Here is an 18,467-nt window from a genome sequence, read left to right as displayed (position 1 = left end):
TTTTTCGTCGGCCTCCCCCTCCCCCTTCAGATCTGCACGTCCAACCATGAGTTGCCTGTTGATTTCCTTTCGCCTGGGAAGAAAAGCAAACTGGAATTAAACTGCAGAGCGAGAAGTCCTTGCTGTCAGGAAGAGGATGGGATGGTAGCCGCGGCTACTGGCTCTGCGTAGAGACATCAGAGTGTTGTACGGTCGGAGGCGGAGATATATCCGTATATTTCTCCTTCCCAATAGACTCTCACGGCAAATGCTGATCAAGCTGTGGCTTTCTTTATTTCGGCGGAGAGTCTCTTCGGAGGAAGAGAGGGAGGAGCCTAGTAGGGGGAGGAAACTACAAATCGGGACACTAGTTCTTTGCGCTGCATTTCCTCCCCTCCCTCTGGCTGCTCGGAAAGGAGAGAAAGGAAAAAAAAAAAAAACAAAAAACGCTTGGCTGGGAGATGCAGTCCGCCGCCACCGCTGCTTCAGCCAGCAATGCGAGATTAGATCTCTAAATGCAGCAAAACACTGCCTGAAAACAGACCAGCCTGCGCAGCAAGCAGACATTTCACAGTGCGCCTGGAAGCTTCAGAAATATTTATCTGTGACTCTCTCTTCGTTGTTCCTCATTCCCATCAATTTCATCACCGGAGACCGGTAATAAGTAAGGACCGCACTTTCCGATCTGCCTGGAGACACACCTCCCCAAGCCCTCCCCCACCCGATGTGAAGAGTATTCCGTACGCTGCCGGCGAGAGTGGATTTGCAGCTCCCTAGCGGGAGCGAGAAAAACCTACCAATTCTTGAACACGTTACCATCCTTCTCAGACTCGATTTCCTCCTTATCACCGGCCTCATCGCTCAAGTTTGAGCCTCCTGAAGTCTAGGCGGGAGAGACAAAGCCCCCGGCTCGCCCTCCGCCGCAGGGAGCCGCCGCCTTACTCCACGCCGCTGCAGCTCCGCTGCGCCGTTGCCTCTCGCCCAGTGCGGATGCTGTAGATCAACAGGTTCAGCGAACTTGCGCGGAATAGGGAGAGACCGCGGTGCCGCAGCCCGGTGCGGAGGCGAGGAAGGACCCGCGGACTTGGGGCTCGCGCCGCGCGCGCACCTCCGCCCCGACTCCAGGCTGGCGCGCACTCACCGGTGTGCCCCTCCAGTGCGGCTGCTCCTGCCCCCACCCCGAAGGTCTGGGATGTACCTTTCCATCTGTTGCTGCCTCCTTCTGTGGGCCCCGGCCCTGACGCTCAAGAATCTCAACTACTCGGTGCCCGAGGAGCAAGGGGCCGGCACCGTGATCGGCAACATAGGCAAGGATGCCCGACTGCAAGCAGGGCTTCCGCCGGCCGAGCGCGGTGGCAGCGGCGGGCGAAGCAAGTCGGGCAGCTATCGGGTGCTGGAGAACTCGGCGCCGCACCTGCTGGACGTGGACGCCGACAGCGGGCTCCTGTACACCAAGCAACGCATCGATCGTGAGTCCTTGTGCCGCCACAACGCCAAGTGTCAGCTGTCCCTCGAGGTATTCGCCAACGACAAGGAGATCTGCATGATCAAGGTAGAGATCCAGGACATTAACGACAACGCTCCGTCCTTCCCCTCCGACCAGATCGAAATGGACATCTCTGAGAACGCTGCCCCAGGCACTCGCTTTCCCCTCACCAGCGCGCATGACCCGGACGCCGGCGAGAACGGGCTCCGGACCTATCTGCTCACGCGTGATGACCACGGCCTCTTCGCCCTGGACGTCAAGTCCCGCGGCGACGGCACCAAATTCCCAGAGCTGGTCATCCAGAAGGCGTTGGACCGCGAACAGCAGAACCACCACACGCTCGTGCTGACCGCTCTGGACGGCGGGGAGCCGCCGCGCTCAGCCACCGTGCAGATCAACGTGAAGGTGATCGACTCTAACGACAACAGCCCTGTCTTCGAAGCGCCCTCTTACTTGGTGGAGCTGCCTGAGAACGCCCCACTGGGCACCGTGGTCATCGATCTGAACGCCACCGACGCGGACGAGGGGCCCAACGGCGAAGTGCTCTATTCCTTCAGCAGCTATGTGCCCGACCGCGTGCGGGAGCTCTTCTCCATCGATCCGAAGACCGGCCTGATCCGCGTGAAGGGCAACCTAGACTACGAGGAGAACGGTATGCTGGAGATCGACGTCCAGGCCAGAGATCTTGGACCTAACCCGATCCCGGCCCACTGCAAGGTCACCGTCAAGCTCATCGACCGCAACGACAACGCACCGTCCATCGGTTTTGTCTCCGTGCGCCAGGGGGCGCTAAGTGAGGCCGCCCCGCCCGGAACTGTCATCGCCCTGGTGCGGGTCACTGACCGAGACGCGGGCAAGAACGGGCAGCTGCAATGTCGAGTCCTGGGCGGAGGAGGGCCCGGCGGCGGCGGCGGCGGCGGCGGCCTGGGCGGGCCGGGGGGCTCCGTGCCCTTCAAGCTGGAAGAGAACTACGACAACTTCTACACGGTAGTGACCGACCGCCCTCTGGACCGCGAGACCCAAGACGAGTACAACGTGACCATCGTGGCGCGGGACGGGGGCTCGCCTCCGCTCAACTCTACCAAGTCTTTCGCAGTCAAGATCCTGGACGAGAACGACAACCCTCCTCGCTTCACCAAGGGGCTCTACGTGCTACAAGTGCATGAGAATAACATTCCAGGAGAGTACCTGGGTTCCGTGCTCGCCCAGGACCCTGACCTGGGTCAGAACGGCACAGTGTCCTACTCCATTCTGCCCTCGCACATCGGCGACGTATCCATCTACACCTATGTGTCTGTGAACCCCACCAACGGGGCCATATACGCCCTGCGCTCCTTTAATTATGAGCAAACCAAGGCTTTTGAGTTCAAGGTGCTTGCTAAGGACTCGGGGGCGCCCGCACACCTGGAGAGCAACGCCACGGTGCGGGTGACGGTGCTAGACGTGAACGACAACGCGCCAGTGATCGTGCTGCCCACGCTGCAGAATGACACGGCTGAGCTACAGGTGCCGCGCAACGCGGGCCTGGGCTATCTGGTGAGCACAGTGCGCGCCCTGGACAGCGACTTCGGCGAGAGCGGGCGCCTCACCTACGAGATCGTGGACGGCAATGACGATCAATTGTTTTCAATCGACCCGTCCAGCGGCGAGATCCGCACGCGGCAAGCCTTGTGGGAAGAAGTGGCGCCCGTGGTGGAGCTGGTGGTGAAGGTGACAGACCACGGCAAGCCCACTCTCTCCGCCGTGGCCAAGCTTATCATTCGGTCAGTGAGCGGCTCGCTGCCCGAGGGCGTGCCTCGGGTGAACGGCGAGCAGCACCACTGGGACATGTCCCTGCCGCTCATCGTCACTCTGAGCACTATCTCCATCATCCTCCTAGCGGCCATGATCACTATCGCTGTCAAGTGCAAGCGTGAGAACAAGGAGATCCGCACTTACAACTGCCGCATCGCTGAATACAGCCACCCGCAGCTGGGCGGGGGCAAAGGCAAAAAGAAGAAAATCAACAAAAACGATATTATGCTGGTGCAGAGTGAAGTCGAAGAGAGGAACGCCATGAACGTCATGAACGTGGTGAGCAGTCCCTCCCTGGCCACCTCCCCTATGTACTTCGACTACCAAACCCGCCTGCCCCTCAGCTCGCCCCGGTCAGAGGTGATGTATCTCAAACCAGCCTCCAACAACCTCACTGTCCCTCAGGGGCATGCAGGCTGCCACACCAGCTTCACAGGACAAGGAACTAATTCGAGCGAGACCCCTGCCACTCGGATGTCCATAATTCAGGTAGGAGACTTTTAGCGTAATTGGGACTGAATTCACGTTATTGCTTGTTCGGGAGCTGTCCTGAAATATTTGGAACAGGATAGGCCACAGTGTCAGCAGCAGTGAAAAGGGAAAATTTTGAAATGAAAATGCTTTTACACTTTTGACACTGTGTGTAACAGCTTCTACACATATACCCTTCTAGACAAGCAGCCTAAAATCCACAAGGTGTAAATGTCTTACTTCTGTTACATTTTGAAGTTTATTTTGAAATACTTAAAAATGTTAGCAGTACTCAGTGTTCAGACTTCACCTTATTTTATTTGTTGGTCCTCATTTCATTACGTAAAAGTGTTTCCAGATTTGCGGAAAAACACTTTAAAGTGGATTTAAAGTCTTTTTAAGAGAGTTATTTTTTTTATACAAAAATGAAAGAAATGTATATCCAAATATTAAGTTCTTAAAGTGTAGTTTAGCACTCAGACAGAATTCTGGAACTTAAGAAACAAAAACTTGAAGTAAATATACATGGTCCCGAAAGTCATTTTTATATTTAAGAAGTGTTTTAAGAGATGCACATTTCATTAGTTTTGTAGCTGAAACTGCAACATAGTGCACTGGTGTAGCTTAAGCTTTTGAAATAAGAGTTACATTGAAAAGTGCTGTTCAAAAGTTTGAATAAATGGAGGTTAAGAACAGTGAGCAGTAGATACTTATGTAAACTTTATATTTGTTTAGAACTGTGTTTTCCCTAATTTGTTTTTTGGAATCAATGAGGAATTAAAGGTATACAGTGGAGGGTAACAGGATTATTTTGTGTTTTTAAAAATAGGACACAAGTTGCACCTGATCCCAAGCTGCATTTGCTTTGTATAACGTGTTTCAGTACATGTGATAGTTAATATATCCTATGTAGTATAATTGAAAGCTATTAATATTTGCCAAAAGCTATACGAGTGACAAAGTATGGACATAAGCTCTTAGAAAGTTTGACTATACTGTCCATCCTGTGTTTAGTCACTGTCTAGTTTCTTTTCCACTAGAAGAATGTGTCACATTAAAACTTAATGCTTGCTTATTGCGAATGAGGGTTGTTACAAATTACTCTGGATAAGCAGTGCTTGAAGTTGAGCTTAACCAAAAGTGACATTTTGGGAGGCAGATTGCTTTGAGGTAAATGAAAAGAATTTGTTCATATTATTATGCCTTGAAAAGCAAATAACTTTTAATGACACTTGACTCAGTAATGGTTTTGTTGTTAAAGTGGAGTAGTAAAATTTCATGCTTTTACTTCCTTTCTAGAATAATAGGTGTGCTATATACTAATACTTAACATATGTTTCTATAATCGCATAATGCCTTGTAAAATACACCTTAATGTGTGGCTCAACTTAATACTAAAGTATTAATAATAATCATAACAACCACTTTTATAGCATTTATTGCATATAACTAATCATGGGTTTTGAAATTTATACAAAACTAAAAAAGAAATTTCCAACTTCAAAAATGTAGTTTCTTCAACAGTTTTTCTGTGCCTATGTAAATTTGGTATGATAATCAATTTCTCTACAGAGGCAGATGTGTAGACATATTATTTTGGGGTTGTGTTGCTAAGAATTAAAGCAAGGGCCACATGCATGCCAGCTAAGTATGCTACCACTGACTATACCCCACGTCCTAAGATAAGTGTATCTACAAATCAACCACAGTCATTTATACACATACTTGTACAGCTTGTTTTATGTTTATTGCATTTATAATACAAATATATCACAAAGGTTAATTCATAAATTTACACTTTAAGTGCAGTTAGTTGAATTACATTTAGTTTCCAGTAAAATATGAATTTGGTGAAGTACAATTCACAGAAATTCTGATGTCTTGGTCAGAAGAGTGAAGAGCAGTCTGGGATTGAAATATTCAGAAGATTCTGAGGGACAGTGAGGCCTCTGCTTATTTCTAACATGATGGTCATTGTTTAAGGATGCTGCTGATGTTGCTGCTGCTGCTGTAGGTGTGAAGATTCTTCTCTTTAGCAGTTAAACTTAAGCCACAGCACACTGGACACACCATCACACACACACACACACACACACACACACACACACACGCACAACTTGCACAGAAGACAAAAGAGAAACTGGCCTCCTTTTTCCTTAGAATCTGAATGCATATTACAGAAATAAAAAATGAGTTGTAATTTCAAGTCTCAATTTCCCATATTGGTTTAGACCTGGAAGTATTTTCAATAGAAACTATTAAAATAGGCTTTTTATTTTCTCACTATTTTTTTCAATCTCATAAGAGATGTCTGTAAATATATGATACACTAATTTCCCTTTAAACATATCAGGTTTATTATGATACTTATGGAGAACGTGGTAAATTAATAAATTACTAATTTTGTAAGACTGGTGTGCTACAGATATATTGTACTGAAGTGACATGCTTTAATTAAAGCACCCAAGTATCTCATAATCTTGTTCAAAGTGCTTGTGTTAGTATGTGCATATATTAGAGCCTACCAAGGAAACACATGATTAATCCCATGTGTATTGCTGAAGATCTTTTAGTCCACTAAATGCACTTGAACTAACAACTTCCACATCTAGTTCATCTTTGTTTTTCAGCATTTGTATGCTGTTGGGATGGTTCACAATATAGTTCCATCAGTGGATTGAAAAGGGTTTCATAATGATGTTGCAGTACTCTGATACAATGTGGTGATGTGTAATTTGTGACTTTAAGACTTCTAAAGCTCATATTATAATGAAACAGAATGTTCAGTTAAGCATCAAATCATTTCATGCACTTCTAGCATGTCAAGGTTAATATCTGAAGGTTTTTCTTGAGAACAAGAATGTTTTCACTGATGATGAATACAAGATAATCATGTAATCTGGGATAGAAACAGATTTGTGAAATGAAATTTTATTTTAAATTTGTAAAAGGTTCCTCTAATTAAAGTTGGTCTATATAATAATAGCTGTATAATAGATTATGGGAAATATCCAAAATAACATGAATTATAAAATAGTATAATTATAATGAATATTTTTTCATGTTAAAGCTGTAAAGCTAATTTTGAAGAAAGAGAACATAGATTTTGAGAAGGTAGATAGATGTTCATATGAATTTTAAAAACTTTTCCGTAGGAACAATTTTCATGTGAGTCATTTCATATGTTAATTTAAAATCTAAAGAGAAGTAGACATCATTATTAATTTTGAAGAAAACTTCTAGTTATGATTTATCAAGAATATCAAGTATTCATTATTAATACTTAAGAGTAACTTTTCAACAGGTGCTTTCAGTGCAGGCCACCTTGAGATGCGAGTAGGAACCTGGGGCCTCCTCACTGATGGAACGGTTTCCAATGTGCAGATCTATCTTTTTGCATCCTTGTATATTACATTCATTATATTATGCTATCATAGAAGAAAATTTAATAAATCATCACAATAAGGTATATTAAAATAAATTTTTAAAAGAATATATTCTTAGTGTTTTGCAGATTAATTGTGCAAGATTCGTGTCAGAATTGATACTTGAATCTCTATGCTAGGTAGAGTATGCTGGGAAGATAAAATTCTTTTGAAATATGTGCAATTTCAAAAAAAGGAATTAAGCACATGGTAGATGCATAATGCCAAATGCATAAAAATGAATTTGAAATGTAAAGGACTAAAGTATCATAATACAGTATATTCAGTATTTCAGAACAAAAAGAGAAAATCTAGATTTCATAATAGAAACATCCACTGACTTCATTCTCACCTCTTTAACACAAGACATTCTTGACTATGGAGAAACACTCACGAATTTTCAAGGTATCATCTTTCAAAATTGTTACTTCAGAGTATTGCTGATGGAGCAACAATAGCACACTGTGACATCAATTGTCTTTTGTCATAAATTTGCAGAAATTTTACAGCACTTTTTATTCCAAGAAGGCATTATTTGATTAGTTCCTTGTATTAGTTTCCATACATTTTATATACTTTCTGTTCACGGAGGTTATGGTTGGCATGCAGGAAAGAGATTTCTCTTAGTGCAAGACTCTAGAATTGTTTTACCTACTCCTAAAGATGTTTCATAACATAATATAATAATTTTTACCTTGGAGTAACGTGAGTGCTCAGTCATTTAAGTTTTAGTCTCTTTAGGCATAAAAAATAGTACAGTAAAAATTAAGTTTAAAACATTATCAATGGCTAGGTGCTTAAAGTTTCTTAGGAAGTATTCAAAATTTTTAAATATCAAAATATTATTGTCATTTTTCTTAGTATATTGTTACTTAGTCTTATGTGAATGTACAAAACTTTCAGCTCTGGTATAATCCTGTGCACACCTCTCTATTGCACAATAAATGAAAACAGTATATTTGATTGTAGGAGCTAGAAACTACATAATTCTACTTTTTAAATACAAGTTGATAATGCCTCATAAGGCAATGACTTTCATCTATTTGGTTTCAGTTTTCAATAATCTTTTAATGCCAACTGTATGCAATGCTATCGCCCTTACACTAAGATGATAACGCATCATGCTTTTAAAATTATAACAATAAGATCATTTTAAAATGCATCTGGACTCATAACAGTGAGTTCTATAACTTCAATTTACATTAACACATGTAAGTCTACACCAATGATTTTATTTTCAGCATTTTTGTGTTACTTAAAGCAGATATGATCATAAAATAGTATGCCCTCATATTCTGCTAATCTGATTACACATACTTTTTAATAATAAAATTTACATTTCCCAAAAAGTACCACTGACTACCTTGCTTAAGCCATGCACATGACAACAAAGAAAACCCACACAAAACAAGTTTCTAGAAATATTTTCTAGAAGTTTATTACTATGGTAACTGTTATTCACTTTCTTAAAATGTGTGGTAACAATTTTATAAGTTTAAGATGACATAATTTTAAGATAATGTCCTCAATTATGAATATTTAATTATAAAAAAATTTCTATATTTTGCAAGGAAACATCTTCAAAATCTTACTCTTTAAAAATATAATATTCAAAATCAGGGTTGGGATAGATATATAGTTGCATTCTCTTAATGAATAGAATGATTTTTTCTAATGGTGTATGCAAGTAGGATCACAAGTCTGCATCTTGTACAGCAATTAACCACTAAGAAGAATATATGCAGTGTATTATTTGTTGAAACTGTACTTTCGATTTGATTTGAAACTGTCTCATTGCTATATGTTTATCAATAAAACTTTGAAAAAAAAATCATGCACATCATGCCTTAGTAACTATCACCAGGTTTCAGTTTTCAAATTTTTTACTATTCCTATTTTTTATTGTTAGTGCCATATATGTAATATAACAAAAATCTACAAATATAATAAATTAGGAAAACTTTTTTTGCTTTATAGATTAATTCAAAGCTTACATGCATTTACTGCTGTAAAGTTTGGCTTTGTCTATGTTATGGAAAATGAATTTTTGTGACAAAATTAAGTATGTGTTTACATGTGTTAATTTTTGGTGCAATATATGTAGACACTCAGGCACAAATAATGACCAGTTTTTATACTTGTTAGTTCAAAGAACTATTTTAAGAATTAACTCAAACAATATTTGTTTCAAAATATCTTAATGTTTGATAGCTTTACCACTTTAAAGTTTCCAACAAATTGTAAAATAAAGCCAGCTGTACTAGAAAGGAGGAGTTAGGGAGCAATTGGCCTCAAATAGTTTGAAGCTTATGTAGCTTAAGAGAAGGAAAAATAGCATGCAAATACCTAATGCTTAAGATGGAGAAGGATGACTAGAAGTGTTGTGACAATACATACCATGAGCCTGATGATGAAAGAGCAGGAGCAAAAAGTCATTAAAACTGGGCCTGTGCCCAGAAGGAAATGCAACTTAACTCCCTGATGCAGAGAAGTCTTGCAACACACTCAATAGTAGGTAAATTCTTACAAATGCACCTACTAATTATGATATTAGTCATTGCTCTAGAATGTATTCCCTTCAGTGATACTTCTGTTTAATAAATCCCAGAGGGCATTATCTTAAAGTTATATTTTAGTAAAGCCATTAGGGAAGCGATTTTTTTTGTATTAAATTCCTTCAACCAATGATTGTATACTTCTCAGAGTGTAGCATAAAGTTCAGTTTGCCTATACTATTGAAGATGGTGCCATAGCTTTTGTCAACCTACTTTAATATGAGTTTAATTTCCTTCAGTGGCATACAGTGTTTTACAGCTAGTCATAGCTTTCACCACTAACTTTGACAGGGATGCACTGCTACCCTCCAGTCTCTTGAAATAAATCATCTGTAATGAAGAAGTCCTTAATGACATCAAAGTCTTTGCAGTGACAACAGAAACTTATTCATGCTTGCTGCTACTGCAGAAGCATAAATGCGCTATTTGTGGAAAATTTACAACAAAAGTAGAGAAGACCTCAGATGTAAAACTGTTACTATGTAAGTGGCATCTTTCACCTGTACCCACTAAGCTCGTCCAGTTATAGAATATAAAACTAGCTTCAGACAGTGTTTGAGAGAATGTGTTAATAATCATGCGATGGAAGCTGCTTTTGTTCTGGTCTTGGTCACATTCTGATTGCTGGCGTTTGTAGGCCTTACCCTGGGTCTATTCCAGGCAGTTTTATTGTAGAGAAATAGTTCTAGTCATTCATTGAGCAGTTAGCATCACTGTTCTGAATATGACTGGTAACTTTGCATATGTTTATTTTGAAAATAAGGCAGTAAAGCAGCTTAATTATTGGAAAATGAACCATGACAATAAATGACTATTAATGTAACAAGCATTATGATCAAACGATAAATACAGGTTAGATAAATGAAACTTTAGATGTAACTAATCTACATAAATAGACTTTGGTCTGATTAGAGGAATAGAATATATTAAAAAAACTTAATGGTATTAGAAATACATCGTATTTCACTCATTTTGAAATATTTAAAGGCATGTATTGCCTTTCTTTGTAGTTGTATTCAATTAGTCTCATGCCCCATATTTATGGTATATGCAGAGTGCACAAGGTAAAGATTAATATGATTTGGCAAAGATAAACATAATTTTATAAGCTTCTGTTTGGCTCTGAAATATACTCTGTCTGCACAATATTTAATACTTTTTAAAATTGTTAATGCTTTTGATTGATTTTTAATTAGTGGAATACATTAAAGCAAACAAATAAAAAAACATTTCTTATTTGCTTTCTTTATCAGCTAAGTGCAGGCTTTGGAGAGTTTGAAAGCTAAAACAATAAAAATCAATTCCAAGTTTCAAAGCTAAACATCACAATTTTCATGTATCTCTTCACTGACTTTCAGGAAAAGTTTACTTAATTTTAAATTGTATTAATATATAATGTAGATTGCTGTATACTCTAAAAGAGTCTCATACTATTTTCATAACAGAAATGCTTTAAAATAGCAGATTTAACTTACAACATGGATAAATAATTAATCTCCTTCCAGTAACTATAGTGTTTTAGATATATTTCCTTCAGTCTTTCTGGCAAGAAATTCTTAGCAATGTAATTTACTCTTATGTCATTAGTCTCTGTATTTCATTTGAGTATCTCTAAATGAATATTAAATATATATATGGAATTTTCATACTCTCCAGTTCAATATAGCTCAAATTCAGGCATATATATATATAAAGCAACAGATATTTTATTACAGGCAGATGATTTTAGGAATCAAAATATCTTTCCTATTTTCATAACTTAATTTTAGAAATGAATGATTTTAAATTCTTAAATTTATATTTGTGCTATGAACATTTGTGTAAGTTTGGAAAGCCCGATGTTATAATATTTACTCTTAATCTACAACATTCTTTTTCAAATCATGATGCTCAACTTAAACACCTTTGTGAAAGGTTATTTTTTCTATAGTATGTTGTAACAGTATATACTTATCTAACTCTTTTACATGAGTATTTTATATATTTTTACTATCCTTTCACAGTAGCAGAACAACTGCTTATGCATAGCTGAATTTCTGAATCCACCTTTTATTAGCAAGAGAATTACCTACCCACATATGTAAAGTGGTAGTACATGCTTTTTATTGGTGTCCCCCAATTCAGCAAATAAAATGAAAGTTTAAAAAAATTGATGTTTGAGAAATAACATATTAAATTCCTTCAAAATGTACTAAAAATTAATCACTTTATTTCAGTATTTTTAAACACAGTGAAACAGCTTTAAGAGGATTTCTTTTCTAGCTATAACTTGATAATTACTTGGTGATATTTAGACATAAACATAGATATCATACTTTCTAAACTAGTAAAGATAGTTTAATTTCCATAGTTTGAATAAAGAACAAAGAAGGAAACCAACATACTATCTAAAGTTTGGTGAGTTCAGTTATAATATTTTCTTGGAACTTTATTTTTTTCAGTTTTTATCTGTTTTAACAGTATTTCCCCAATTAATTTTTTGCATTAATGATGAGTAAGAGGAGTTAAAAGTTATGAAAGGAGGTAGGGGCAAAAGGAAATGGGAAGACAAAGAGATATAGTCCTAAATCAATATCTACCGTTATCATTTTTATTATGGTAGAATAATAATTCACATAGAAACATCTTCTCATAATTTCAAGGTAAGATGTGATCATTTGTTTTATTTTTACCCTATGAAATTTTCATTATCTATGTCATGTTAACAATATTTTTATTTTAAGAAAATGACTTATTTCATGATGCAATCCTGTCTCATTAGTACAGAAATTCCTATTTTAAAGAGAAGTTTGAAAATATACTTTGAGTTTTCCTTAATACAGTAGCCATACAATGTTTTCATAAATTTAGAAAAGAGTAAGAATTTCTTGGTACCATGGCATAAAACTAAGAAAGTAAGACAAACTATTGAGACCAAATATATATACAACACAGGATTATCCAGTTTAAATATATATGAAAACATATATTTTATATCAATTTATAAGTTAAAAAAATCTATAACCTTCCATTTTTAGCATTGGCAGAAGCATGGGCAGTAATTATTAACTAAGTTTTTATATTCTCACCTTCTTAGTGAAGTTATTATTTATCAAAAAATATAATACTCACAGGAATTTTTAAAAGCATTGCCAAAAGCTTATTCCACAGTGTGGCCCTCGTATAGGTTGTGCCAATACCAACAGATGAAGCAGTACGTTAAGAGGAGAGAAACTAAGAAAAGATAGGAATACATTAAGGAAGGTCTTTTTTTCCTCTGATTTTGAGCAATAGACTTTCTATGTATTTTTTTAAATCCCAACAATTATATAGTAATTTGGGTTAGAATGCATGCCCAGTTCCCTGTCTTAGAACCCAATTTGTTACCACCTGTGGCTATTTCTATTAAAAAAAAACGAAAGAAAGAAACATAATTACTATGAGTCTCAGCAGTGTTAGAGTAAATTTTTTGCAATTACAATACCTCCCTTGGGCAGATATGTGAAAATGGTAGATTAATTCCTGCCAGGATCTCTCTATTTGTCCTACATTTCTCAGTTTGGTGTTTCCTGTGTATCAGAGTGTCTGTTTGCTCTCGTTAAGGTTGTGTCAGTGTTTCTATAGTAAATCGTGAGAAGCAAAGATCCAAATATCAGCCATTAAATTTTGCTCTAGGCAAGAAGTTGACATGTAGCATCTCAGCACAAAAGGACATAATATTTTCCATTACTGTCCCATGTGGCCTGGTTAAGTTTGAAGTGAAAGATAGTAGACCACTTGCCAATGTTGAGAAAGCGGGTCTTAAATTAGCAAGCACATGAAAAGTGGGTAAACTGCAACAGAAGTGTAATTAACTTCATTCTATTTCTGATCACAAAGCTATTGAAGCCGAAGGATTTTGAGGTGATAATAAACATCTTAAGACTGGATGACTAAAAAGAGATTTGACATCTTTATTACTCCTCGTTCATTCTTTTTGCTTGTGGTGGTGGTTGTGTGTGATCTCTGGTCCTACAGAGAAACTCTGATCTATAGAAAATAGTGAACGATATTCACTCTTTATCAGTGCTTGCACTGTTAAGATTATTTTATCTCGAAAAAGTCTTAAGTAGCAGAATACTTGAAGTGTATTCCACATCCATCTTGTTTGTCTCTGTAGTTAAAGAGAACCTCGCAGTTTCTTATCTATAATAGACACTTAAGAAAGTGCAAACTCTTCATCCAGATCTGGTGGCACATACCTATAATGCCCAAATTTTGGAGGCTGAGATATGAGGATAACAAAATGTAGGCCTGCTTGGTCAATTTAGTGAGATTCTGCCCCAAAATAAAGAATAAAAAGTGCTAGGGACACAGCTCAGCAAGAAGGCACTGGGTTCATCATTCCTTAGTAATACACACACACACACACACACACACGCGCACGCGCGCGCGCGCGCGCACGCACACGCAAGTACACATGGAAAAACGAACACACTGTATCACAAACACTGGCCTAGTGGTAATTCATTTATTTGAATGGAACATATTTTGATAATTTTAATGTATAATTGTCACCTTTATAGTAACTTCTATGAAAATTTCTGCATAATTACATTTCAAATTCCTGGAGAACAAGTAATCAAGTTTTGCAACGATGAACATGAAGTATTCACAGTGTCTTTTTACATTATATATAGAAGTATATATAATACACATGCATAGATGCAGTATGTTGAGACAATAGAGTTGATTATAGCTTACCTCCTTTCACATTCTTTGGCATGATTTATGCAGCATTGAAGTGATACGATTGAAATGATAAAGTATTTGCTAGAATTCTATCATCTAGATCTAGTGAACTAATAACAAACTAAGGATGATTATTTCTATATTTTAATCAATCTTTAATAAACTTGTATTTGTGGATATGTTGCACAAAGTTTAAATACTTTCTACCTATATTTTTTGGACACTGTGCTTGAAACTAAGTCTCCACACTTCGCTAAATACCTAGCCTTTTGTTTGTTTGTTTTGAGAAAGAGAGTTTTGGTATCTAAATTGCTGAGTTGCCCAAGTGGAGCTCAAGCTTGCAACCAGCCTGCCTCAGCTACCAACACTCTGGGATTGCAGGTGTGAATCACTTCACTTAGCCTAAAATGAGATAGGAGCTAAACCATAAACTTTTAGAGTACATCAGCTTTGATTGGTATAAATACAATTTTATGATTTAATCACTTTGGTACCAACCATCTGCTAATTTGTATTAAGGAAAGAAAATCACTCTTGATAATAATTTAAAATATGTTCTTACCATAAATCAGTTTATAAAAATTATCCCAGAATTTCAGAATCTAGGCCATATAGGTTATAATAAAAATTATATAATACCAATAAAATTAACTTTCTGATGTGATACACTGTCTTTGTTTTATTAGGTAAGAATGTGTGCTACTAGGATACTGTGGAGGTGAAATCCTCCTGCCACTTCTTTGTTTCTTAGTAAAACTTTTTTATATTTATGACTTTGCAGATCAGAGTATGCTACTACATTAGTTCATCATATAAAGGAACTTTTTCATCACATTTGGTGAACTAATTCCTTAAAATTATTTTAATTTCAAATTTATCCTGAATTTCAGTGAACTTGAACTTGGTATCCATTCTCAGTACCCATGAATTCACTGAAGAAATCATATCTGTAAGAAAATAACTATTATTTAATGATATTATAGTTTGGATCTTCAAGGCACAAGTGTAGGATTGGTAGTGGAAAGGTTCTAAGGGAAGATGCTGTGGTTCAATGTCCCCAGGTAAGATGATATAAATAATTGGAAAGCAGAGCTATCATTTCACTTGGTTAATTGTAATAAACACATTATCTTGTTAGAGCATTAGGGTAGAATCCACATGTTAGGAAACAGATAAAAGGTGCAAGAAAGCATTTAAAATCCAATCATTAGGTTTCATTGCATCCATCTGCTCCCAGAAAATATAATTAGAAATTTGATTCAGTGACCTTTAGCTGCCATTTTGGACCACAGTTTCAAAATCTGTGTTGTCATATTGGATATTTTAAGTTCATATGATAAGAGGCACACCCAGTGCATTTCTAGTCTAATTCCATTTTCACAACAAAAGTTGAAATATTAAAATGAGGCTGAATGGACTGGTGTATGTTTGACAGAGTTTATAGTTACTTAAATGAGAATCTGATTAAAGGAACTCATATTCAACTCCTTTAAAATTTCTATTAACTAGAACAACTGCTCAAGTTTCTACTGACATTTTATGCATCAACTCAGACAAGTAGAACTGCCTCTCATCAATTATTCTGTGGGTCCTTATTGCACTATAATTATACTCCTAATATCTAATTATGCTGAATTCATATACCATACATGAGAAAAAGGTCAGTACAAGTATTTGGGATTTCATGGAGTTATCCTGACTTAAAACTTTGGAAGCCTAATCTTTTCTGCCAAAATTAATGTGCTACAGCAGAGCTTCCTAACGTGGTCTTTATGTGTCCACTGAGGAGGGTGAGATATGCTAGAGCGATGTTGCTAATGTAAGAAGTGCATTATGCAAATTGTCAGAATTGCTTGTCAGCAGTTGTGTATTCTCTGCTTACTCAAGTTCATGTAACTTGGAAAAAAGTCAGGATTAGACAGGTGTTTCTTTAGCCCATGAGATCAAATTTCTAAAATATTTATATAGCAGCAAGCCAGATGTACACAGTTTAACCTTATAATCCCATTTCACAGCTTTTCCAAATACTTAGAAACTTGTTAAGTATGAAGCTGATTATTTTGGCAGCATATCTCTATTAATAGGATTCAGAGACTCCTTATTTACAAGTCAGGGCTGTTAATATAATCTGCTTTAGTAAATCAACAGGGAAATAGAGACATGAGAATCCATCCAAAGGCTAATTGACAGTGAAGCTTTTTCTGAAGCTTTTAATTTTTTTTATTCAGTCCATAGTACCAGGAAACATATACCATATGTGAAAGATATAAATTGTAGGTATCATGCTACCGCTGCTTCGGTGTGTAGATTCATGGTGAGATCCCTTGAATGTCTATCATAATCGTGATAGAAACCACTTAAGACCATGCATCTTCTCATCACAAATATTCCCTTTAACATTATCTCCATTGCAAAGCTTACTGTCATTTGACATGTGGAAATATTTTAAATGTATGCATTCATTGTTCTAATGAATAGAGCCAATACAGAGTAATGTAATAATGTGTCATGATTTTCATCATGCTTGCTTATTGGTTGTATAAGGATGGAAAAGACTATTGTTACGCTTTAAGTTTAACTACTTATGCACTATGGTAGGAGGTACACCTTTTACATTTGTTATGTTCTGTCCTCTGAAGAAAAGTGGTATCAGGATTTATAAATCATGTTCAGCAAAGGAAGAGTTCCAGGCTTTCTCTTTGATAGTGAATAACGTTTGTAGACTACTTGGCTCTACATGAATAAACTCATGCACCTCCACATAAAGAAAAAAAATGTATTTTCAAGTCATTTATGGCTACCTGGTTCCCCTATTTTAAGAAAAATCAGAATTTAAAAAAAAATCTTTTCCTTTTTATTTAAAGAAAATTTTATACTTTGTGTTTTACATGTATGCAAAAGTAAGGCTGCTGCACCAGTAAGAAGAGGAAGTAACCAAAAAAGCAAAACAGAACATGGAATTAGGGAAACTTTAAAGTCTTTCAAGAACGGTTGAGATGTAAATATTTAAGAACTTGGGATCCTCTAGTTTTGTAAGTGGCAGATACCCTAGAAATGAAGCTACACTTCTGAGCCTTTGGGCCTCTGACCGAGTGGAGCTGTGACTCAGGCACTGCTGGTCTTGGGGGTTTGGTTTTCAATTGCTCTCTCATCGCACCACAAATTTGTAGTAAGCCTCAAGGGACAACTCCTCTACATTTTATTGCAGGGCCAGTTACTTCTTGTTTGATTTTCTTTTATTTTTTAGGATTTTTTTTTTGGTAGTTTTCTTACATAATAAAACTTCACTCTTGGGGAGAAGGGACAGCGACCACAAAATCCTGATTTCCAAAAATTTGTACTTTTGTACTGAAATAATTCCAAGTTATTTTCCACTGTTGTGTAAGTCTGATTTTTCCCCATTTTTGCACATTTCAACTATATTTTTCTATACTCAAAGAATAATTCTCACTGCAAAAAATCTGCTAAAGCAATAACTAAAATAATTTTCATATGTATAGTAAGAACTCATTACATAATTGTGAACTTAAAAATAGGAAAATTGCATAAAAAATTTAATTGCTTGTATTTTACTAACAAAACTACATAGCTGTTGCTAACATTTTCAATATAAATCTACTATTCTTCCTCACCAGTTGTAAAACTCAGGATATTATTTATATTCTTTAATTTGTCTAAAAAGTTAAGGTGAATATTAAAAATTTTACTCCAGAGATATTATTATACCTAATATTGAGATGTTTTACTAGTCCTTGCTGGGATGATTTATAACTAACACAAACTCAAAATATCACTAGAAGCCTGGGTAGATAGCTCGGCCTTCTAAGCACCTGCCTGAAGAGCTCAAGGCCCTGAGATCAATTCCTTGTTCCACATGCCCTTCCAGCTCTGAAACCGGTGTGTTGATGTACACCTATAATCCCAGCGCTGGGGAGACAGTGACAGGCAGATCACTATGAGTTTGAGCTACTTAGTAAGACCCTTTACCAAGAATAATAATAATGTTTTTTTGTTGTTGTTTTGTTTTGTATTGTTTTTTTTTTTTTT

At 37.5% G+C, this 18,467-nt stretch overlaps 1 protein-coding gene across 1 annotated transcript in view; it reads left to right on the top strand.

The window, feature by feature from the left end:
* The first annotated feature begins 273 nt into the window (after positions 1–273).
* The window catches only part of Pcdh17 (protocadherin 17), a 96,264-nt gene continuing 78,070 nt past the window's right edge, over positions 274–18,467 (top strand). The window contains exon 1 of the mRNA XM_004642306.2: positions 274–3,748. Coding sequence (XP_004642363.1) covers positions 1,172–3,748 — 2,577 coding nt within the window. The 5' untranslated portion in view covers positions 274–1,171. The remainder of the gene's footprint in view (positions 3,749–18,467) is intronic.

The sequence above is a fragment of the Octodon degus genome, unplaced genomic scaffold (genome assembly GCF_000260255.1).
Source record: "Octodon degus isolate 3935 unplaced genomic scaffold, OctDeg1.0 scaffold00150, whole genome shotgun sequence".
Classification (NCBI taxonomy): domain Eukaryota; kingdom Metazoa; phylum Chordata; class Mammalia; order Rodentia; family Octodontidae; genus Octodon; species Octodon degus.
The sequence above is the reverse complement of the archived record's forward strand: the minus strand, read 5'-3'. Positions and strand labels throughout refer to the sequence as shown.